A 22495-nucleotide genomic window follows, 5' to 3' on the forward strand; every position below is an offset into this window, starting at 1 on the left:
ACTTATGAAACCATATTATTTTGTTCTTTTTTATTTTCCTTCTCCATATCATCATTTATGTTTTGGTGTTTTTTTTTCTTCTTTCTCAAAGGATTTTCATGGATTATGGGTGCCATTACATTTGAGAACCTTTCCACCTTTTATTCTTGGTATGATGTATATTTGCGTGTGTGTGTTGTCTTGTATTATGTTTTACTGATATATATTTATATTGTAGGGGTTGCACTCGCTCAGGTGCAGCGCGTGGCAATCAGGAGGCACGTTCCTTTTAAAAAGTTCACAGGGTTTATTGTTTCACAAACCCACAAAGCAAAACAGAAAAACAAATTAGCCTTTAGCTCAGCCAAAAGAAAGTACAGGTGTCCAGTCCTTCAGGCTCAGTCCTGGAGCCTCAACAAACACTGGAGGCTTCCACCTCCCCACATACTAGTTCCCTTTAAGCAGTAGCCTACATTATATAGCTCTAACCACACCCAGGAACCCATCACACGATTAGTCACGTGGTCGTGACATCACCGCAGGTCCTCAAACACATATAGAGGTATGGTGATGCCCCTACCCAGGGGTGAGGTATATGGGTAGCCAGACCCCCACAGCAACCAACCGTAACCCGTAGTGCTTATGTGCATTAAAGAAAACGCTGCGGGTTACATCACAGAGACAAGCTATCTCTGTCACATATTCTTCCCGGCGATTATATGACCCTTAGCCATGCTAATATCTAATATATAAAGCTGAATGTGTGTGCGTGTGTGTGTGTGTGTATGTCCGGGATTGGCATCTGCACCGTTGCAGCTACAGCCACAAAATTTTGCACAGTCACACGTCTGGACCCCGAAAGCGTCTTAGGCTATGTTGTGAGGCAAAATTTTAACCCCGTGCGTTCCAATTCACCAAACAATTTTGCCCCTATCTACATAATGGGGAAAAAGTGAAAGGAAAAGTGTTGGAGGCAAATTGACAGCTGCCAGATGTGAACAAGGGGGACTTAAAGAATGAGAGCGATGGCGCCAAAGAGAATATACTGTACAGTTGCTAAGGTGGGGCACCGACATGGGATAATCACCACACACGGGGATATGAACACACACACAAAATGCGCCACACACTACCACGTGCTTGAACACATATACCACCCTCAGCACACATTTCACCACACATACACCAACCTCGCCACATAAAAGTCGAAACACAAAAGTCGCCACTCAAAACTCACCACGCGCAAAACTCGCCACATGCAAAACTAGGCTCACGCAAAACTCTCCACACGTGCAAAACTCACCTCTTGGAAAACTTGCCACACGCAAAACTTGCACACACGGAAAAATTGCCACATGTACAAAAGTTGCACCACATGTAAAAGTTGCCTCACACAAAACTTGCACATACTCAAAACGCACAACACATAAAACTCGCCACGCGCAAAACTCGCCATGCGCAAAACTTGCTGCACACCACTTGCTGCACTAACCTGTCACATGCAACTCGACACACAAAAAGTTGCTACATGCATGTCGCCACACAAAACATCTCACAAAAGTCGCTACATGCATATCGCCATACGCAACTCAACACACACAACTTGACACATGAAACTCGCCCTAAAACACACACAAGTCTGGTATTATCCTTAAAAAATAAAAATCTGCTTAATAAGCAGACAAACTACAAGAGCAACAAATGTACCATATAGGAAATACGGCAGCTGTCCGTCACATGACCTGTCTATTATGTGTATGTGTGAGCTAATATACACTGCCAGGGGGTGGGCTTACTGTTGGCTGGGGATTTATCAGGCTGCCAATTTAGCTTACAAATACTGAGGTAAAAATACTGAGCAAATAACGTGTGAACGAGGTCTAATACAGGAGGAGATGACACACAGGTATATACTATATACAGGAGGAGATGACATACAGGTACATACTATATACAGGAGATGACATGCAGGTATATACAGGAGATTACATACAGGTGTATACTATATATAAGGGAGATGACAAACATGTATATACTGAGGGGAAAATGAGGGGTGTGAGGTGAAAATGAAAAGGTGTGAGTGCAAAATGAGAGGAGTGAGGGAAACTAGTGGAGTGAACGGAAAATGACAGATGTGAGGTCGAAATGACGTGTTAGGGGGGAATGAGAGGAGTGAGGGGGAAAATGAGGTGTGTAAGGGACAAAATGAGAGATGAGAGGCGTGATGGGAAAATAAGAGAAGTGAGGTGCTATAACTAACGACAGATTTTTACTATGCCCAGGCAACGCCGGGCTCTTCAGCTAGTATTATTTTGAAGGATAATACCAGACTTGTGTGTGTTTTAGGGCGAGTTTCATGTGTCAAGTTGTGTGTGTTGAGTTAGTGTAGCAAGTTGTGTGCAGCAAGTTTTGCACATGGCGAGTTTTGCGTGTGGCGAGTTTTATGTGTGGTGCGTTTTGAGTATGTGCAAGTTTTGTGTGAGGCAACTTTTGCATGTGTTGCAACTTTTGTGCATGTGGCAATTTTTCTGCGTGTGCAAGTTTTGCGTGTGGCGAGTTTTCCATGAGGTGAGTTTTGCACGTGTGGCGAATTTTGCGTGAGCCTAGTTTTGCATGTGGCGAGTTTTGCGCGTGGCGAATTTTGAGCGGCGACTCTTGTATGTGTGGTGAAGTGTGTGTGGCGCATTTTGTGTGTGTTTATATCCCCATGTGTGGTGAGTATCCCATGTCGGGGCCCCACCTTAGCAACTGTACGGTATGTACTCTTTGGCGCCATCGCTCTCACTCTTTAAGTCCCCCTTGTTCACATCTGGCAGCTGTCAATTTGCCTCCAACACTTTTCCTTTCACTTTTTCCCCATTATGTAGATAGGGGCAAAAGTGTTTGGTGAATTGGAACGCGCAGGGCTAAAATTTCGCCTCACAACATAGCCTATGACACTCTCGGGGGTCCAGACGTGTGACTGTGCAAAATTTTGTGGCTGTAGCTGCGACGGTGCAGATGCCAATCCCAGACATACATACACATTCAGCTTTATATATTAGATATATATATCATAATAATAAAATAATCATAATAATCTTTATTTTTATATAGCACTAACATATTCCGCAGCGCTTTACAGGTTGCACACATGATCGTCGTTGTCCCCATTGGGGCTCACAATCTAAATTCCCTATCAGTATGTCTCTGGAATGCGGGAGGAAACCGTAGTATGTATGCATGTATGTATGCATATGTGTGTATATATATATATTATTATATATTATTTAGTATATATATCTATCTATATCTCAACCAGCACTCCCACTGTGAACACGTGCACGCTGCAAACTGCACAATATAGACAAAAAAGAACACAGCAGCACATGTACATGAATCTAGGCCATGTGAAAACAGACAAATATCCAATATGAATCATACCTCTCAAAAATATTTTTTCACAAATTAAAAAAAAAAAAAAAAAAAAAAAAAAAAAAATTTTCATAAAACCTACAGTAATAGATGAATTGAAGATTCTTGGCGCATAAATTGGCCAATTCATGTGTGCCCATCAACCACGGCAAGGTGATCTTCTGATGGGTCCTACTCTACCATACATGCCACTCTTGGGCCACCAGCCTACAACTATGGACATTATGTCACTCTGGGCTAAACCTACAATTTATGGGCAGGAAGAGTTGATTACCGCCACCTGCAGGGTCAATGAGAGGAGTGCAAGATCAGTCTGGAAGCAGCCAGCATCCAGTAACTACGGTAAATAGAGGGGAAAAAAAACAAAACAACAAGCACTCACAGTGTGAACACGTGCACGCTGCAAACTGCACAATATAGACAAAAAAGAACACAGCAGCACATGTACATGAATCTAGGCCATGTAATAATTACTTACAGTAATAGATGAATTGAAGATTCTTAGCGCTAAGAATCTTCAATTCATCTATTACTGTAAGTTTTATGAAAAAAAATTTGTGAAAATATTTTTGAGAGGTATGATTCATATTGGATATCTGTCTGTGTTTTCACATGGCCTAGATTCAAGTACATGTGCTGCTGTGTTCTTTTTTTTTTTGTGATATATATATATATATATATATAATTTTGTAAAAAAAAAAAATTTTTTCATGCCAAAACTCCTGGCACTTTATTGGGTGCATAGGCTTTTTCTGTCCACTGTACATACACTCAAATAGACATCCCCTTTAATACGTTATATGATTGGCTGCTCTGTTGTATTCTTGCCCATTAGCTGTCCAGTCTGCAGATTTTCCTGAGTCCCTAAATACGACTAACCAATTAATGCATTCACTTTAGGAGGTGATCTATTTCCACCGCAGACAAGTCTTTTAGGAAATCATTGTGTTCCACATGAAGTCTCAGTTGATCACCCTTTCCTGTAATCTGCTGCCATATGTAGTGGTCTGGCACCAACCTATACCTGCTCTCTCCACCCACAGGCCAAGTATGCACACCTCCTCTCCCTTAAAGTTGCGCTCGGGAGAGCTCTGTTCAGGGGTCCTGGGGGTCCCAGTGGTCAGACCACAAGCAATCAACAAGTTTTCTCCTATCCATAGGAGACCGGGGATAACATGATGTATTGATGCTAATGCACAATGGCCCTGCAGTCTTCGGGTTTTCTTGGCATTGTTAAAGAAAATAAATTTAAGATATTTTATGTTTATTTTTCTTATTACATTTGTGATGACATAGTTCATTCTTCTCCCTTCCGAACCTTCTCGGAATGAGTTTTCCTCTTCAGCGTGCCAGTGCACATGATTATTAATTTCCCTTTGGGTGTATATATTTTGATCATGTGACCCTGATCTTGAACGTTTATATAACTCCAAACATGGTTACATCAGCGATTTTATATTGGTACTTCCTTTCAGTGACTTTGGGATGAAAGACTGCTGTGTTCTGCCCTATAAATAGGAGTCAGTTGCCAGAGATCACATGGTACTTCAAAAATGAAGGGCTAAGTGAGCTGGTTTACTTTTACACAGACTAAGTTTGGATTACTTGAGCATTAAACTTAATGTATAAATTACTCATGTTTTACACGAAAGTTTAATCTGTCAGATTACATGCAATATATTAAAGAGAATCTGTCTCCAGATTTTTTGCTATTGCCTCTCAGAGCAGCATATTGTAGAGGTAGAGACCCTGATTCCAGTGATGTATTACTTACTGGGCTCCTTGCTGTAGTTTTCAGAACATCTGTCTCCTCTTCTACCAAGTCTCTTAAGTACTGAGCCCTGTATAATCCCGCCCACACCCACAGAAAGCTGCCAATCAGCGCTGGGGGTGTGGTTTTTATGGAGGACTACATGGCAGCAGGTTTACTAGACCACTAGTGATCATCTTCTGATTAAAATGGTGATTTTTTTATCAAAATGAAAACACGCAGCCCAGTAAGTGACAAATCATTGGAATCAGGGTCTCTGTCTCTACATCATGCTGCTCCAAGATTAGGTTGCAAAAACTAGGCTCCCATACACGATAGATCTTTTGGTCCAAATCCATTGCCATCGTCAGGTTTAACTGTCATTGGGCTAATCGTTAGATTAATGAGGACTCTGATATATCCTCTGTTGGTGAAGTGCCCAATGCTTTGGATTTTAAAAAGGAACAACTCCAAAGGAACAAATTGGTCAAAGAGCAGCAAAACGCATCTTAAAAAGCGCAATGAAGTACTGAAGATCTGCAGACTCGAATGCTCCTCTTAAAGCCCCCCATACTCATTAAACAGGTTGTCCACTACTTTTACATTGATGATCCCCAGGATAGGTTATCAATGTCTGATCGGTCAGGGTCCGACACCCGGCGCTTCCGACGATCAGCTATTATCAGCGTCATTGGTGTCTGGCCTGAAATACTCTTGCCGAGCTGCTCAGTCTTCTGGTTGTACTACACATTGAAATCAATAGTAGGCGGAGGTGCAATACCTGCGGTGGCCACTACCGGGACAGAAGACCGCCTGCTCAGCAAGTGAGTACTTCCTGCTGACTCCGATAACAGCTGATCGGTGGGGGTGCTGGGTGTCGGACCCCAGCCGATGAAACATTGATGACCTCTCCTAGGGATCATCAATGTAAAAGTGGTGGACAACCTCTTTTTTTAAAGTGAACCTGTCACCAGGTTTGGCCGATAAGAGATACAGCCATCACCTTTCAGGGCTGATATACGGCATTCTATAATGCTGTATATCTGCCCCCAACCCGACCTGTAAGAGAAGGAAAATAACTTTTTACTCACCTGCGGGGCGGTCCGGTCCAAGGGGTGTCGCAGGTCTTGGTCCAGCACTTCCCATCTTCTTATAATCCTCGTCCTCCTTCTTCGCATGGATGACACATCCACACAGTCTCCTCGGCACAGTATTGCAATGCGCATGCACCGGGGCTCTCTGACCTTTCCCAGCACCTGCGCACTGCAGGACAGAAGTACGCCTGCGCAGGAGCACGGTGCCGGGGAGACGCGTCATCCACCCGAAGCAAGCAGGAGGGCAGCATCGCAAGAAGAATCGAGGCGCCGGACCAAGACCAGTGACACCATCAGACCGGACTGCGCCGCAGGCGAGTATAATAAGTTATTTTTCTTCTCTTACAGGTTGGGGGCTTATGTACAGTATTATAGAATGCCGTATATCAGCCCTGAAAGGTGATGGCCGTATCTCTTTATCGGCCAAACCTGGTGACAAGTTCCCTTTTAAATGTGTTCTGCTACATGAAGTGTGGTTGGTTTAGCTGCCAGTGCTACGGTACAGTTTAATAAGATATTTAGTTTATAAGGAACCTGTCCTGAGGATTTAGGCGCTGTAGCCAAATGATCTGTACATAGTCAAAGGGGAGGAGTCAACTGTGTCATCCAGAACGATAACGTCACCACAATCCGCCTTCAGTGAAATTGGAGGCAAAGACTATACTGCGCATGCGCCAGGTGCCACCAGGTGCCATTGGATCTAGCCTTTGACCATGTACCTGACCTGCTACATTGCATGTAATCAAGACAATGCAGCTATTGTAGATGCAAAATATCTTGAAAATAATTCATTGGCCTCTACCAATATTTTTCTAGTAAAGCATCTGCTGACATCTCGTGTGTGTGTGTGTTATATTAAAAAGACAAAACCTTTTTTTTTTTGTGACTGTACAATAAAAGACCCTTTTTTAAAGGTCCTTTTTACTAAGTGATTGTTATAAAGACCTGTCGCATGCTCAGTCCTGTCATGTTCCCGGTTACGAGCATCGTTCATCATAGCCACTTGTTTTGTACAACACATGAAGACACAGTAAAATGAAATCCTCTCATGGAGGGTAAATCTGTTGTATTATACACAAAGCTGTTAAGCAGTATTTAATGAATTAATTTTACAAGGACGGGGTGTGTTGTTGGCGCAGCGTTAACAAGAGCTCCTGTGTATGTGTCCCCGTCTGTCCCACGTTCATCATTGCTCATCCTGCCGCCTGCGAGCTCCTACACTGCATCTGTGAGCGGATCGGAGTTATCCGAGGACCGCTGAAGATGCTGCTGTTAGGGGGGGTTACTGTAACAAGACGCTCTGATGAATAATGCCTGTTATTTGGCACAGTTAGGCACCAGCAGCTGTCTGTGCTCTCAGGGCTGGGAATGGTGTCTAGGCTTAGAGCCAAGGTCAGAACAGCCAATACTCGTAATTATTAAACCTATGCAAACGGGGAAGCTTGGTATTAGAATATTCTGGTTTTATGTAAATGAATCTTTAATTTCTGAATAATGAAAAATTCTAGAACTTCTGGGTATCTGGTTTCCGTTGCTTTGTCAGTGTATGTGCAATACGAAATTTTTCTGGGACTTGAATGGAGGTTCCTAAGGGTCGTCAACACCAACTTATCAGTGGCACGATGTTTTCACCGATCAGTACACCTTTACCGATCTGCTGTACCCATCTTACCGATCAGCAGTTTATACAGGCAGTCCAAAGTGAGCGATGTTCAGTGAGCCATCTGGATTCAGTGTGGATAGGCTGTCATGTTTCTCATTTGCGTGAGTGCTGTTTACACAAGATGATGTACCAACAGTGATATTTTTCACTACTTTTGCTTGATCATTGGGGGTTCGGCAGCCTGTTTACACTGCAAGGTAATCATGAAATAAGACTTTTTTTTTTTTTCTCCCCCCAATGAAAATTCAGTTTTATGATTGAGCTTAATGGGCTATCAGCCCATCAAAACAACCTCATTGTCACAATTCATGTTTGGCTCTGTGGCATATCTGGTCTCTCGAATTAAAACTTTTTTCCTTTCAGGTTATTGGGGGTTAATGCAGGTTTTTCCCTGGTGGCCGCTGGTGTAATTACATTGCTGCCTAGTTTGCTTATGCAGATGGTGACCATTCCCACCTTCCTTTTAAAAGGTCACCTGTGGTGTTTCTTGCCTTACCTTGTGTTGTCTTAGTGCAGCAGTGAGACCAGTGTTCTCACTTGCCAATTCCCTACTTAGGGATAGGAGCAGGGCAAGTGATGGATTAGGTATCCTGCTCCACGACGGGGTGAAAGAACGCGTATAGGGACGCTAGTATGAGCAGGGCACATCCTCAGGTGAGTGCAGGAGGTGTCCATTCCCCGTTTCCTACCAACAGTGTCCCCTGTGTACCCTTTTGTGTTTCGATGTTTTGTGACTGTCCGCACGTCGGGTCGTGACACTCGCCTTATATCTCAGTGCCCTTACGACCTTGGCTTAGTACTCTCTTACTATAGTCCTTGCAGTGCACCATTCAGTAAGCAACCAAGCGCCCTTCTCGGCAGGCTGCAAATAGCCAGACGGACTAGGTGAATCAAGAAGCGCACAGCATCACATCGTGGCATGTGCACTTGACCTGCATCTTATGGGTGAGATCTACATGGGATGGGTGCCTACTAGTGATGAGCGAATATACTCGTTGCTTGGGTTTTCCCGAGCACGCTCGGGTGGTATCCGAGTATTTATGACTGCTGTGAGATTTAGTTTTCCTTGCAGCAGCTGAATGATTTGCGACTACTAGACAGTTTGATTACATGTGGGAATTCCCTAGCAACAAGGCAACCCCCCACATGTACTCAGCCTGGCTACTTGCTGTAAATCATTCAGCTGAGGTGATGAAAACTTAATCTCCAAACACTAACAAATACTCGGAGGTCACCCGAGCGTGCTCGGGAAAACCTGAGCAACGAGTATACTCGCTCATCACTAGTACCTACCTCGTCCAAGCAGACCTGCATCTTATGGGAGAGGTCCACACGGGACAGGTGCCCACCGCATCCAAGCAGACTGTGATCATACTGTTGGTTTTCCAGCTCTTTAACTGTCCCTGTTTGTGAGTTGTAGAGGTACAGCCAAAAGTGCCAGATTTGGCCTGTGGGCCCTATCTTTCCTGGGCCTGGTCAATAGCAAACTTTAGGAGGAACTTTTAATGCATGGGACAACCTTGTTTACAGCCTGAAGCTGAGAGATGGGTACCATTGTATCCATTCTGGATTACTCTAGTTATTGAATTTTCATTATGTAAGAATTGATCTTGAATTCTAAAAACAAGGGAAAAGGAAATGTTAACTATGGCTGTTTTATATGATTATTACTCCTATAGTCCGTACATAAAATGCGTCTAAAGGCACATTATTTATTTTCTCTTATAGTGGGAAGTTGGTTTCTCCGAAATGGAAGAACTTTAAAGGCTTAAAGCTTCAATGGAGAGATAAAATCCGTCTAAACAATGCGATTTGGCGAGCCTGGTACATGCAGTGTAAGTAATAACCAGAACAGAGATGTCACTAGAAGTCTTTCCTGTCTATTTTCGTAGTGGGATTTAGGAGTGCACATCTAGGGTATGTGAACTCTGAGTCTTTGCGCTGGTTTCGCTCCACAAACTTGACGTTTCTTTCTGGATTTGGAGAGTTTCACCTCTAAAAAAAAAAAAAAAAAAAAAAAAACCTCCTTGAAACACTGTGCACATACCAAAGAGTTTGTCAATTTGTGTGGCGTTTTTTGTTCTCCACTTGTCCTCTCACGGAAGGGCACATGACTGCACCCTTCCATCAACAGCCTCAACTGAATACCACTGCTTATGCTCAAGTTTCCCGTGGTCTCATCACATGTTCCTCCATCAGTGGCCATCTTGGGATTTGACATCTGTGTTCTCTGACTGGAGAAGATCTAATCTAGGGGCGGCAGTATAAAATAAAGGAAATCTTTATGCTGATGACACCAACTATACATGTCAACCCTTGACTTTACCCACTCTGTACTACAGAACACCAGTGACTGTCTGCAGTCTCCGTCATGTTTGCTCTCTATCTGAAACTCAACCTTTCCAAAACTGAACTTTTTCTCCCATCTTCTACTGACCTCGCTAAATCTGACATCTCCCTCTCCGTGGGTGGCACCACAGTAACGTCTAGGCAGCAAACTTTCCTTCACCTACTATATACAAACTCTTGCCGCTCTAGAATCCACCTTTTTCTCACCATGGAAATAACGAAAGCCCTCACTGTTGCCCTGATCCACTCCCACCTTGACTACTGTAATTCTCTATTAACTGGCCTCACCCTCACTCGACTTTCCCCTCTCTAGTCTATCCTTAATGCAGCAGCTAGGGTCATCCATCTGGCTAATCGTTGCTCTAACGCATCCGCTCTGTGCCAGTTATTGCACTGGCTGCCAATACATTATAGGATCCAATTTAAATGACTTGTTCTCACCCACAAAGCTCTCCACAGTGCGACACCACCCTACATCTCATCACTCATTTCTGTTTATTGGCCTACCTGCTCGTTACGCTCCGCAAGTGAGTTTCAACTAACGTCCGCAGTAATCCGTACTTTCCACTCCTGGGTCCAAGACTTCTCCCGATTTGCACCAATCCTCTGGAATGCTCTACCATAAGAAATTTGGACAAACCACAACTTACTCAGTTTTTAGGTGCTCCATAAAAACACATCTGTTTAGGGAGGCCTATGACGTTCCCTAATTGAAGTCTCTCTCTATCTATCTATCTATCTATCTATCTATCTATCTATCTATCTATCTATCTATCTATCTATCTATCTATCTATATATATATATATATATATATATATATATATATATTTAGTCCATTCTCTACTTCTCTGAACATAATTCTCAATTAACTCCACCGTGCCCAAAAGCATTACAAATATTGGCTGGTGACTAGCTCATACAGCCTTTATCTATCCCCCATTTCCTCAAAATGTCTGGACCATTATTGTAAATAAGCACCTGTACTGTCACCCCAACCTCATTGTACATTTTATGCTCTTACGAGCAGGGTCCTCATTAACTTTGCCTTAATTTTTGTATTATCTTTAACTTTGTTACTTATGACTGTTTTATATGAACTGCTGAATTGTAAAGCACTGCGGAATATGTTGGCGCTACATAAAGATCTTCCCATAACAACATTATATTGGTAATTGACGTTGTGCCGTTCCCAGCACATAAGCAAAAATCCTTTGAACACCCGTTAAGTAAGAAAATAAGTTTGTAATGTATTCAGTTCATGGATCTTGGGGTCGGGGGGGACTCTTCTTTCTGACTTTTGTCCATTCCTAATTGTCCTGTGAGTGTTCTTATACAGATTTCTTTTGTGCTTACCAGATATACAGAAGAGGCAAAACCCAGTATGCCATTTTGTGACCCCATTGGATGCATCTGTGGATTTTGATGAAAATAGAAGACCGGAGGTGAATGTGTTAATACTTTTAGAATAGCCTAGACCTATAGACTTCTTTAATCTGTTCCCTCTCTGTGATCTGCAGCTGAGAACCCTGCTCAAGTGTGTTAAAATGGAACATTTTATGGTGTTGATCGATTTATAGGCATATCTACTTTAAAAGGCCCCAGTCAGCATATTTTTATGTGTATTCATGAGCTAATGCAGAAGCAACATGTAATCGGGCTGGAAGTGCTTTAGGGGCGTGTCAGTGCACTTGGAAGAAACAATCCACTGACACGCCTCCTGTTCACTTACAGACCAATTTGCATATGGTTCTACACTAGTTTTCTGATGAGTGGCACACTGAATCTCTATATATTTTATTTAATTTTCTTTTTTTATATAAAGTAATCCTAGTTTAAAGATCTGGCCAGGAACTATAGGAAGAAACTCTTAGTTCCATAGTGATGCCGGGCCAGCGTGTCCCTGCCCTGCTCCAGTTGATTGACAGGTCTGTCCCGATGCACGGGATGCATGAAGTTGTGATTCATGCTTCCTGTGGTTTGAGCAGCGTGAATCTTGTGACCGTGTCCTTTTTAATATATCAAATATTATTTTAATTTTAATATATCAAAATTCCCTTTTGTTATCAGTGATGAAACCTATTGCAGTAACTTCTATAGACAGCACTTTCTTTACATCCCATCTAGTGTGACATGTAAGGGCTATGATATGCGGACACTTGGAGTTACTCAGCCAGAGAGTCGCCCATAGTCATTAAAGCTGTAGTTTGGCGCTTTCCTGGACCCAGATGTAAGGTGACATATTGTGGAATAAAGCCCTGACCAGTGTTAATGTAAAGCCTGTTACTGTCATCCATAAACTGTACCCCAGTCTGTCAGTGGTTCTATGTCCTTCTGAACATACTCCGTTTTTTCCTCGAGTGAATCTCACTGTGATGTTTAGTTTCCATCCGCTTTCCCCATATCTCATTGACAAAAACTGACGATCTGTCTTTGATCATTTCCTTGTGAAAGTGGAGGTAGGCTTTATAGTGCAGGACTCTGCCATTTGATCACATTGGAAATCACTTTATTAGTGGTTTTTGCTGATAACCTGCAGCACATATTGCCCAAATCTGTGGTGTAAATTACCCTAAACTAGGCATCTTTATTAGTGTTGATCGAGCAGGTCAGTGCTTGGTACTCAAATCGAGCTCGTCAGATGCTAGAGTATCGAGTATAATGGAGGCGAAGGGCAAACTCAAACATTTTTTCTGGAGAACAAACGCGCTCTCGCTTGCTATCTCGATGTGTCATAATTCACTTACGGGGATCCGAGCACCACTCGTCACTGCTCGATCAAGTACCCCGATGCTCTATCGAGCAGTGCCACTCTTGCCCATCATTAATTTTTATCTCTCGACTGGGAATACACATTTATTTTCCTTTAAGTGGGCTAAAGAAAAATTGACAAAGTTTTGTTAGGGAATAGAGTGATCTAGAAAAATGAATGTTTGCAGAGCACTATAATCTTGTGAAAGTGGCGGTCTGCTGTAAAACTAAGTATCCTACTGCTCTCTAGGCCATCGCAACAGAAGGAAAATACTGGAAGAGAAGAATAGAGATAGTGGTGAGAGAATACCACAAGTGGAGGACCTACTTCAAGAAAAGGGTACGAAGTGTCTCTGTAACATGGCAGATATGTAGATTTCTATGACTTTCCTATCCATCTTGCAGAATACAATGCAGGTGCTGCAGAAACTGTAATTTCCTTGTGACTGCTGTATGTGGTTACCACCCTTTATATAGTCTCGTTACCAGCAGTCTTATATTGACTTGTCCAAATCAATAGGATTCATCCGGTTCTCCATGGCGCTCCGGTTATGTACTGGCGCCAGAGAATAATGTTATGATAAATCGGATGGCGGGAGCTTTGCTTATCATCGCCCCGAGCTGTAATGGTGGTTTGTTTCACAATAGGATACCAGTTTGGATGCCATGAAGAATGCCAGGGGATTGGAAGGAGTTAATAACAAATATAATTTATATATTTTTTATTTTTATTTTTTTTTACAGTTACAAAAGCACAAAGATGAAGATCTCTCCAGTCTGGTCAAAGTAAGCAACTTTCCCCGTATCCCCCCCCAAAAAACCCCGAAAAACTGGTTTGAGCAGACTGTGACAAGAAGGCATTGATGTGTGACTGCACAGAGCCAGGGACATATTGCCACATCCGGCACACTACAAGCCTTCTTTCCTAGACGGACACCAAAACTGTTGGCTTTCAGGTCTTGATGAGCGGCTGGATAACGGCCATCTTATTGAGAAAGCAGCCACTAAGTAAATGGTAAACTCTGTGCTGTCCCATGATGGCAGTGACTATCGTGTATTAACCCCGAAACGTCCCATTATGTGTCCATGTTCTGCTGATGAGGGAACATGAGCTGCAAGAGAAGATTGTACTAGTATTCTTGTTGAAGACCCCCTTATAACCCGTGTTGACCATGGGAGATGCATTCACACCTTTTTACAGGTTTGACATAACATACTGAGGATTAGAATGACTTTGCTGATATATTGATTTACTTCTCTTAATTTGTGCTAATTTACTGCCTGCTGTATATCTACAGCCTGCTGTATATCTAAGAGCTGCATTCACAATTCTGCTGGTGGTTATGAAAAGCTATTCTCTGGTAGACTGACACAATCCGGGCAGCTGAGCTTCTCGAATACATTTGGCCATTTTGTTTTGCCCCATCAGATTTCTGTTCACACTTTCCTGAATATAAAACTTCCCTAATTGGGAGGCTGTGTGGAGAATTTGAAATTCATAGCCCCCAATCCTATCAACTAACTCTTCATGGTGGCAGAAGCAGTACCTGTAAAATTAAAGGGAATGTCAGTAGGATCAGCCCTCCTAAGCCGTCTATATGGGCATGTAGGTCATAGGAAGCTGACTAAAATGATACCTTGATATCTGCAATCAAAAGTTTTATTCTAGAGAAACCCACTTTTTCCTTATATGTAAATGAGCTGTCCAGGACTATGGGCCGGACATAGATCTGTATGAGAATCTGCCTCCAGAGGTTATTATAAATAAATGAGGGCATTACCAGTATAATGTGTAATGGCCGCTCTCCTGATCTTAGAGCTGTGTGTGACTATAAGGCGGGGGCCACACTCATGCTAGCATAATCGGCCCGATTCTCTCATGACACTCAGCTCAAACTCTGATCAGATTGTGAGTTCACTCAGATCAGATTCTCATGGATGGATGAGATAATCGCAGGAGAAGATGGTAACCTATTTTCTCCATTGTATGTGTCAGCATCCGGGTGCAGTCCGATGTGTGTTTTTTTTGTTTGTTTTTTTTTCCCTCCCGAATCTGCATACAGCAGAGTTGTGAGAGCTGCAGCGGTAACATGTTTGGAATGAGACAAAGTTTAGTTCTACTGTTCTGTGTTAGTTACATGTGCCACACTGGTAATGCCCCTTTCATTTAAAATCAGCTCTGGAGGCAGATTCTCACAGATCAGCAGCCGGCCAATGGATCTGAACAGATCGTTTATATGTAGGAAAAACATGGATTTCTCTGGAATAAGACATCGGATCACATATATCAAGATATCATTTTATTCAGCTGCCTGTGACCTATATGCCCATATAGATGGCTTAGGAGAGTTCATTTTATTGACAGATTCCATTTAAGAGGGAATCCCTTATTTTTGCAGCCTAAAAGCTTTCCCCATGTGGAGCTTTGCTTTAACATCTAAGCATTGGGCTCTTTGGGTTTCAGCGCTCACCTTTAGCCAGCTATATGTGAAATGATCAGTATATGCAGGATTGTTTTTAACAAGGGGGAAGTCGATGGCCATAAAAGCATAAATAGACACTGTCCATAAAAATAAAGACACAATGTTCTGCCTTGTAGAGGTATCTAGCGTGCAGCTGAGCAGATCACACCTTTACATACTCCATATGGTGTCATGTTCTCCCCTGGAAGCAATGCGTCTAGGAGCAAATACCGCTATGTTCCAACATGCTTTGGAGTGTTCTGCATTTTTATTTAATGTTGTTTTTTGGCATGGATGTCATACCCTGCATTACAAAGTGTGGAAACCTTAGCAAATCCATTGAACGCTCTGCAAAATGCACATGCAAAACAAGGCGCCCATGATGCTGTAATTACAGCGTATAACTTGGTGAATGTACTCGCTGCACAATATAGAGTCGGGTTTCTGCTTGTCTTGCAGGACGATTATGTTGTACTTTGGCACACCAGTGTGGATGGCAGAGATACGCCAGTGCCGATGGAAGAGGAGCCTCTTCTGGACATGGAGATGCTTATGGCGGAATTCAGTGACACTTTATTTTCTACTATTTATTCACATCAGCACAACCCAAAAGAGATTGGTAAGTGTCCGAAATCTGCTGGAGTGATCCCAGTGTTCTGCTTCCATATTGTTACATTATTTGCCCACTTTGCTACATGCGTAGATCTGTACAAGGAATTAACCCGAATATTGATTTCACCATTTATTTTATCTGTCCGTGATTCTCGCATTAGAATTTCAAATCATTGGAATCGTTGGCCGCCGAAATTCGACAGTCCACCGAGGTTTTAGGGTTTAAATATGGGTCGATAGAAGAAAAGATAGCGCTCTATGCTGACGATATACTGCTATTTCTGGGACACCCGCATGACTCATTGAGCAATGCTATGCGGCTCATCGAGGGATTTGGCTCTCTATCAGGACTAAAAAAAACTGGAATAAATCAATTTTATCCATGGTGGATGATGTGGGGGGTGAGCTGGGTGATTCTACGGAAGGGGGTAGACTTAAGATAGCAGACCAATTCAAATATCTGGGGATATTAATCTCTTTGCCGATTTACAAATTTCTTGCATAAGAATGTGACACCGGTACTGGAAACTCTTAAGGCTAAGGTAGGGGATTGGTCTAAGCTGCATTTGTCTGTTGTGGGTCGAGTTAATGTTATCAAAATGATTCTGATGCCTAAAATATTGTATGTTCATCATAACTCGCCTATCTGGATACCACGTGGGAAATTCAAACTGATTAACTCATTATTTAGAAGTTTGGTGTGGGGGAGACAGCACCCATGAATCAGGTTGGAGACGCTTCAGCGGCCTAAAGACGCGGGGGGTCTGGCCTTGCCTAATCCTGAGATATATTTCCTTGCGGCCCAATGTCAACATTTAAAGGGCTGGGAGCAGGTGACGTCCGCTAACGGGGTACAACTCTTAATAGAAAAGATTACCAAAAGAAGTCCGGCGGTACAGTGTTGAGGAGATGGCTCCCTTGGGATGCTTGGGAAAATATATCCAACATTGCTTTTGATATATAAAATATGGGGAAGAGTCAAACATATTCGAGTATGGCCTCGAGACATCAGGGGGTTTTCAATATGCACACGTTCGACATGCCTTTTTGGCTCAGAATAGGGGGGATTGCCTCAAAATCCAAAGTGACTTAGTATTGGAATATATCTGCGGAGCGGGGACATCGAGAGTTATCTCATCTCTATATAAGGATTTACTCCATACTTATTGGGATATCCGTTTGGAGCGAGGGTTAAATGGGAAAGAGAGTTGGGTCACTTGGAGGATGAAACATGGGAATCTGTATTAGAATGGGTACCGAAGCGATCAATGAATGAGCCGTATAGACTTTCTCAGCTTTATGTTATACACAGAGTATATAGGTCTCCGGATGTCCTATATAGAGCTGGGTTGAGACCCGATTCGGAATGCCCTAGGTGTAGGAATGATAATGCTGGAATGTTCCACATGCTCTGGTCGTGTCTGAGGTTGACTGTTTTTTGGTTAGTGGTTCTCAGCCGGATAGAAGGGGCGTATAGATGTGTAATTCTAAGGGAACAAGTGGTGTGCATGCTAGGATATGTGGATGAGATAATTGTAGATAACACATTGAAAATAGCAATCGCTAGACTGCTATACATGGCTCGGAAGGTCATAGCAAGAAATTGGATGAAGGAGGAGCCTCCCTCGAGGGGAGAATACATCAAGTATGCGGGGAAGGTCATAGCCTTAGAAAAGGGAGTAGATCAGAAAAGAGGGAAAATGGTTCTGTATGACAAATTGTGGACGCCTTTGTTGGAATTGGGTTAGGAGGAGATTAAGGGAAAATAGGCCTGAGGAGGTTTCGCCTATAAAATAATGGTATATAAATTCATAGTGAAGGACATTATATTATACTAAAGTATATTATGCTACAAGACATGTTAAAAGAAGGACGTGAGCTGTCTAAGTGGGAAAGGGGGGAGAGATGGGGATGAAGGTGGGTGGGATGGGTAAAGGGGGTTAATGCTGGGGGGGGGAATTGAAAAACACATGTGTTATTGTTTAAATGTTTATTGGATTTTCTAAATCAATAAAAATATATTTGATTTAAAAAAAAAAAAAATTCTAATCATGCATCCAAGAAAAAAACCCGAAAAGCAGCCATCACCGGGTATGCAATTCATAACTCCTGTCTGTTCTGTTTCTCTCCGGCACACTCCCTACCCTCTGCTTTGCTAATCTTTGTTTCAATGAACTGGAAATAAAGGACTTATGAATCGCATACCCGGCCTGGTGAGTGCCGCTTTTCGGTTTTTTTTTCTTGGATGCATCATTCGCTGTTGCATTTGGCATAAATAATACGCTGGCCCTTTAACCAGGCGAATGTTTGCTAATGCTATCCTATTTATTACAGCACATGCCGGGAATGCAGATATGATCCAGCCAGAGCTTTTTCCATTGCAGCCCAATTTGGACTTAATGGATACATTTGAATCCTTTCCAGGTTAGTTGATGGATGAAGATATGAAGAACAATGCTCCTCTGCTTGAGCCAGTAATGGAAGGTGGCCAAGGACAAAATAAATATTTTTGGACAAAATGTTTTATTCATGTACATAAACACATTTATTAGTTATAGGGAGTAGTTTTATTTTCATGTGTGCACATTTAATTTTTTATTATACACATTGGCGGCACTGCTTTTATGTCTATATAGATTTATGACTGATTCATTTGATCAGTATTGGCAAGTGATGTCCTATGGTAGGCTAGTGACTTACTATGGGTCTGGTCTATATTTACTATATAAATGGTATTATTTACTTGTACTATTACTATTTGCTTACTGAAGGTATTTTCTTTCTTTGTTTTTATCCTAGGGTCTTTCAGTTATTGGACACAGTGTGAATATGCACTTAAACATTGCACTTATACCAACATGTGTTCCTGATCATTTCTTTGGTTTTGCTTTAGGTTTTGTACTTTGTATATATAGGGGCGTGGCTCCGCTTTTTTGGGCTGTGCATTGTCTTTATAATTTTCTACAGCCAGTCATTTAAACAGGTCTGGGTCCTTATCTAGCTCTGTCAGTTCTGAGGCCTGCTGGAACATGGAGAGGTTTAATTCAGAGAGAGGCCCATCCCGATTGGGTACACCTTGATGTGGTGGGATGGATGCCGATTGGGTACACATTGATGTGGTGGGATGGATCTTGATTGGGTACACATTGATGTGGTGGGATGGATCTTGATTGGGTACACCTTGATGTGGTGGCATGGATCTTGATTGGGTACACCTTGATGTGGTGGGATGGATGCCGATTGGGTACACCTTGTCGTGGTGGAATGTCTTGCGCACTTTTGATCCAAATTGTGTCAGCTAGGACCTAATGTTATTTACATTTACTATTACGATTTATTTAACTGCAGGGTATTTTCTCATTTTGTTTTTGCCATAGGGTTCTGTCTATATTTACTAGGTAGAATAGCACAGCGGTATGCACTACGCCCTGTTGTAAGGGAGCTGTGGAAATACAACCTAAATATAATGTAGCAGCCATAAAGTGCAGCAAGAAATAGCTTAACCCCAATACATCTTTTTACTGACCTGAGATATAAGAGAATAGCATCCCCATACAGGTGAGAATCCAGCAGCTGTCAGCTGTACACTATAGCTGACAACTTGGTGCAACAGCCACGATCAGTGTTGGCACCGTCCATATCTGTTTAACCCCTTAGATGCTGCTGTCAATAGTGACTACATCATATAAATGGTTAACAGTGTGGGGGTTCTCTCTTTAACCCCATCGGCACCTTGATATCATGATTGTGTGGCCCTGATGTTAGCGATGGCAATTCTCGGCCAAATAGCAGTGTTACAGTATGCCAGCTATAGCGGTCTGTTCAGAAGTTAGCGACATTTAAGTGGTAAACATGCACTTTTTCATTGTTGTCATGTCACTTTGAATTAACTCCTGAAAATCACCTGAAGGGAAAATAAACTACCTGACAGCAATTTTGTGTGTGTGCGGTCTTTAAAATAGTGTAACTTTTGGGGGTTTTCCAATATCTAGGACCCCTAAAGTCTCTTTTGACCTGGATAGGTCCCTCAAACATTTTTTTGTAAATTTCCTACTGCATTTTTAACCCCTAAACGACCGCCGATACGCCTTTTAACGGCGGCAGTTAAGGGTACTTAAATCACAGTGCCGTTAATTAACGGCGCTGTGGAAAAAGTGAATAGCGCCCCCCAGAGTCGGATTTTCTCTGGGGTCTTGGTTGCCGAGGATAGCCGAGACCCCAGAGAACATGATCCGGGGGGGTTTTTACCGACCCCTGGGTTGCGATCGCTGGTAATTAACAGTTTACCGGCGGTCGCAAAAAAAAAAGCGATTTCCCATTTAATTTCTCTGTTGTCCGATGTGATCACAAATCAGAGGACAGAGAAATGGGGTCCCTGATCGCTCCCGATGGGCACCACCATCTTGTTCCGGCAAAAAAAATGGCAGGCGCATGCACAGTGCGCCCGCCGGCCGGCACCCGGAAGATCTTTGGCTGCTGAGACCCCAAAGAACATGATAGGGGTCAGTTTTTACCGACCCCTGTTTTGCAATCGCCGGTAATTAACAGTTTACTGGCGGCCGTAAAAAAAAAAAAGCGATGTGTCATTCTCTGTCCTCTGATGTGATCACACATCAGAGGACCGAGAGTAGGGGGATCGGGGACCCTGTTATGCTTACCGGTGTCCCTGGGTCCTCCTGCGTCCCTTCTTGACTGCCGGCTTCTTCCTCCGGTAAGAAAATGGCGGGCGCATGCGCAGTACGCCCGCCATGATCTGCCGGCCGGCAACTAGAAGAGTTGGGCTAAAGTTAGGGTTAGGGTTGGTGCTAAAGTTAGCCTTAGGGTTAGGGCTAAGATTAGGGTTGGGGCTAAAGTTAGGGTTGGGGCTAAAGTTAGGGTTGGGGCTAAAGTTAGGGTTGGGGCTAAAGTTAGGGTTAGGGCTAGGGTTGGGGCTAAAGTTAGGGCTAGGGTTGGGGCTAAAGTTAGGGCTAGGGTTGGGGCTAAAGTAAGGATTAGGGTTGGGATTAGGGTTAGGGGTGTATTGGGATTAGGGTTAGGGTTGAGATTAGGATTATGGATTGGGTTGGGATTAGGGTTAGGGGTGTGTTGGGGTTAGGGGTGGAGTTAGAATTGGGGGGTTTCCACTGTTTAGGTACATCAGGGGTTCTCCAAACGCGACAGCTAATTTTGCGCTCAAATTGTCAAATGGTGCTCCCTCCCTTCTGAGCTCTGCCATGCGCCCAAACAGTGGTCCCCCCACACATGGGGTATCAGTGTACTCAGGACAAATTGGACAACAACTTCTGGAGTCCAATTTCTCCTGTTACCCTTGTGAAAATAAAAACTTGGGGGCTAAAAAATCCTTTTTGTGGAAATTTTTTTATTTTTTTTTATTTTCACGACTGCATTATAAACTTCTGTGAAGCACTTGGGCATTCAAAGTTCTCACCACACATCTAGATAAGTTCCTTGGGGGGTGTAGTTTCCAAAATGGGGTCACTTGTGGGGGGTTTCTACTGTTTAGGTACATCAGGGGCTCTGCAAACGCAACATAACGCCCGCAGACCATTCCATCAAAGTCTGCATTCCAAAACGGCGCTCCTTCCCTTCCGAGCTTTGTCATGCGCCCAAACAGTGTTCCTCCCCACATGTGGGGTATCAGCGTACTCCGGATAAATTGCACAATAAATTTTGGGGTCCAATTTCTCCTGTTACCTTTGAGAAAATAAAAAATTGCAGGCTAAAAAAATAATTTTTGAGGGAAAAAGGATTTTCTATTTTCACGGCTCTACGTTCTAAACTTCTGTGAAGCACCTGGGGGTTTAAAGTGCTCACCACACATCTAGATAAGTTTCTTAAGGGGTCTAGTTTCCAAAATGGTGTCACTTGTGGGGGTTTCTACTGTTTAGACACATCAGAGGCTCTCCAAACACGACGTGGCGTCCGATCTCAATTCCAGCCAATATTGCATTGAAAAAGTAAAATGGAACTCCTTCTCTTCCAAGCTCTGCTGTGCGCCCAAACAGTAGTTTACCCCCACATATGGGGTATCGACGTACTCAGGAGAAATTGCACAACAACTTTTGTGGTCTAATTTCTCCTGTTGCCCTTCTAAAAATAAGAATTTGTGGGCGAAAATATCAAGCACTTGGGGGTTTAAAGTGCTCACCACACATCTAGATAAGTTCCTTAATGGATCTAGTTTCCAAAATGGTGTCACTTGTGGGGGGTTTCCACTGTTTAGGCACATCAGAGGCTCTCCAAAAGCGACATGGCATCCGATCTCAATTCCAGCCAATTCTGCATTGAATAAGTGAAACGGCGCTCCTTCTCTTCCAAGCCCTGCCGTGCGCCCAAATAGTGGTTTACCCCCACATATGGGGTATCGGCGTATTCAGGAGAAATTGCACAACAAAAATTTGTGGTTCATTTTCTCTCTTTACA

At 42.9% G+C, this 22495-nt stretch overlaps 1 protein-coding gene and 1 long non-coding RNA gene across 2 annotated transcripts in view; one reads left to right on the forward strand and one right to left on the reverse strand.

The window, feature by feature from the left end:
- MLXIP (MLX interacting protein) overlaps window positions 1-22495 on the forward strand; it is a 102895-nt gene that overhangs the window by 47414 nt on the left and 32986 nt on the right. Inside the window, exons 2-7 of the mRNA XM_077293133.1 lie at window positions 9629-9735; window positions 11607-11692; window positions 13249-13338; window positions 13743-13784; window positions 15920-16079; window positions 18407-18496. Coding sequence (XP_077149248.1) covers window positions 9629-9735; window positions 11607-11692; window positions 13249-13338; window positions 13743-13784; window positions 15920-16079; window positions 18407-18496 — 575 coding nt within the window. The remainder of the gene's footprint in view (window positions 1-9628; window positions 9736-11606; window positions 11693-13248; window positions 13339-13742; window positions 13785-15919; window positions 16080-18406; window positions 18497-22495) is intronic.
- LOC143810344 (uncharacterized) lies at window positions 9763-20771 on the reverse strand. Its single transcript, XR_013222806.1, has 3 exons — window positions 20731-20771; window positions 10757-10865; window positions 9763-9895 (listed from the first exon to the last, which is right to left on the reverse strand). It is a non-coding gene; the product is annotated as an uncharacterized LOC143810344 (long non-coding RNA).

Source organism: Ranitomeya variabilis, chromosome 1 (assembly GCF_051348905.1).
Source record: "Ranitomeya variabilis isolate aRanVar5 chromosome 1, aRanVar5.hap1, whole genome shotgun sequence".
In the NCBI taxonomy this organism is placed as follows: domain Eukaryota; kingdom Metazoa; phylum Chordata; class Amphibia; order Anura; family Dendrobatidae; genus Ranitomeya; species Ranitomeya variabilis.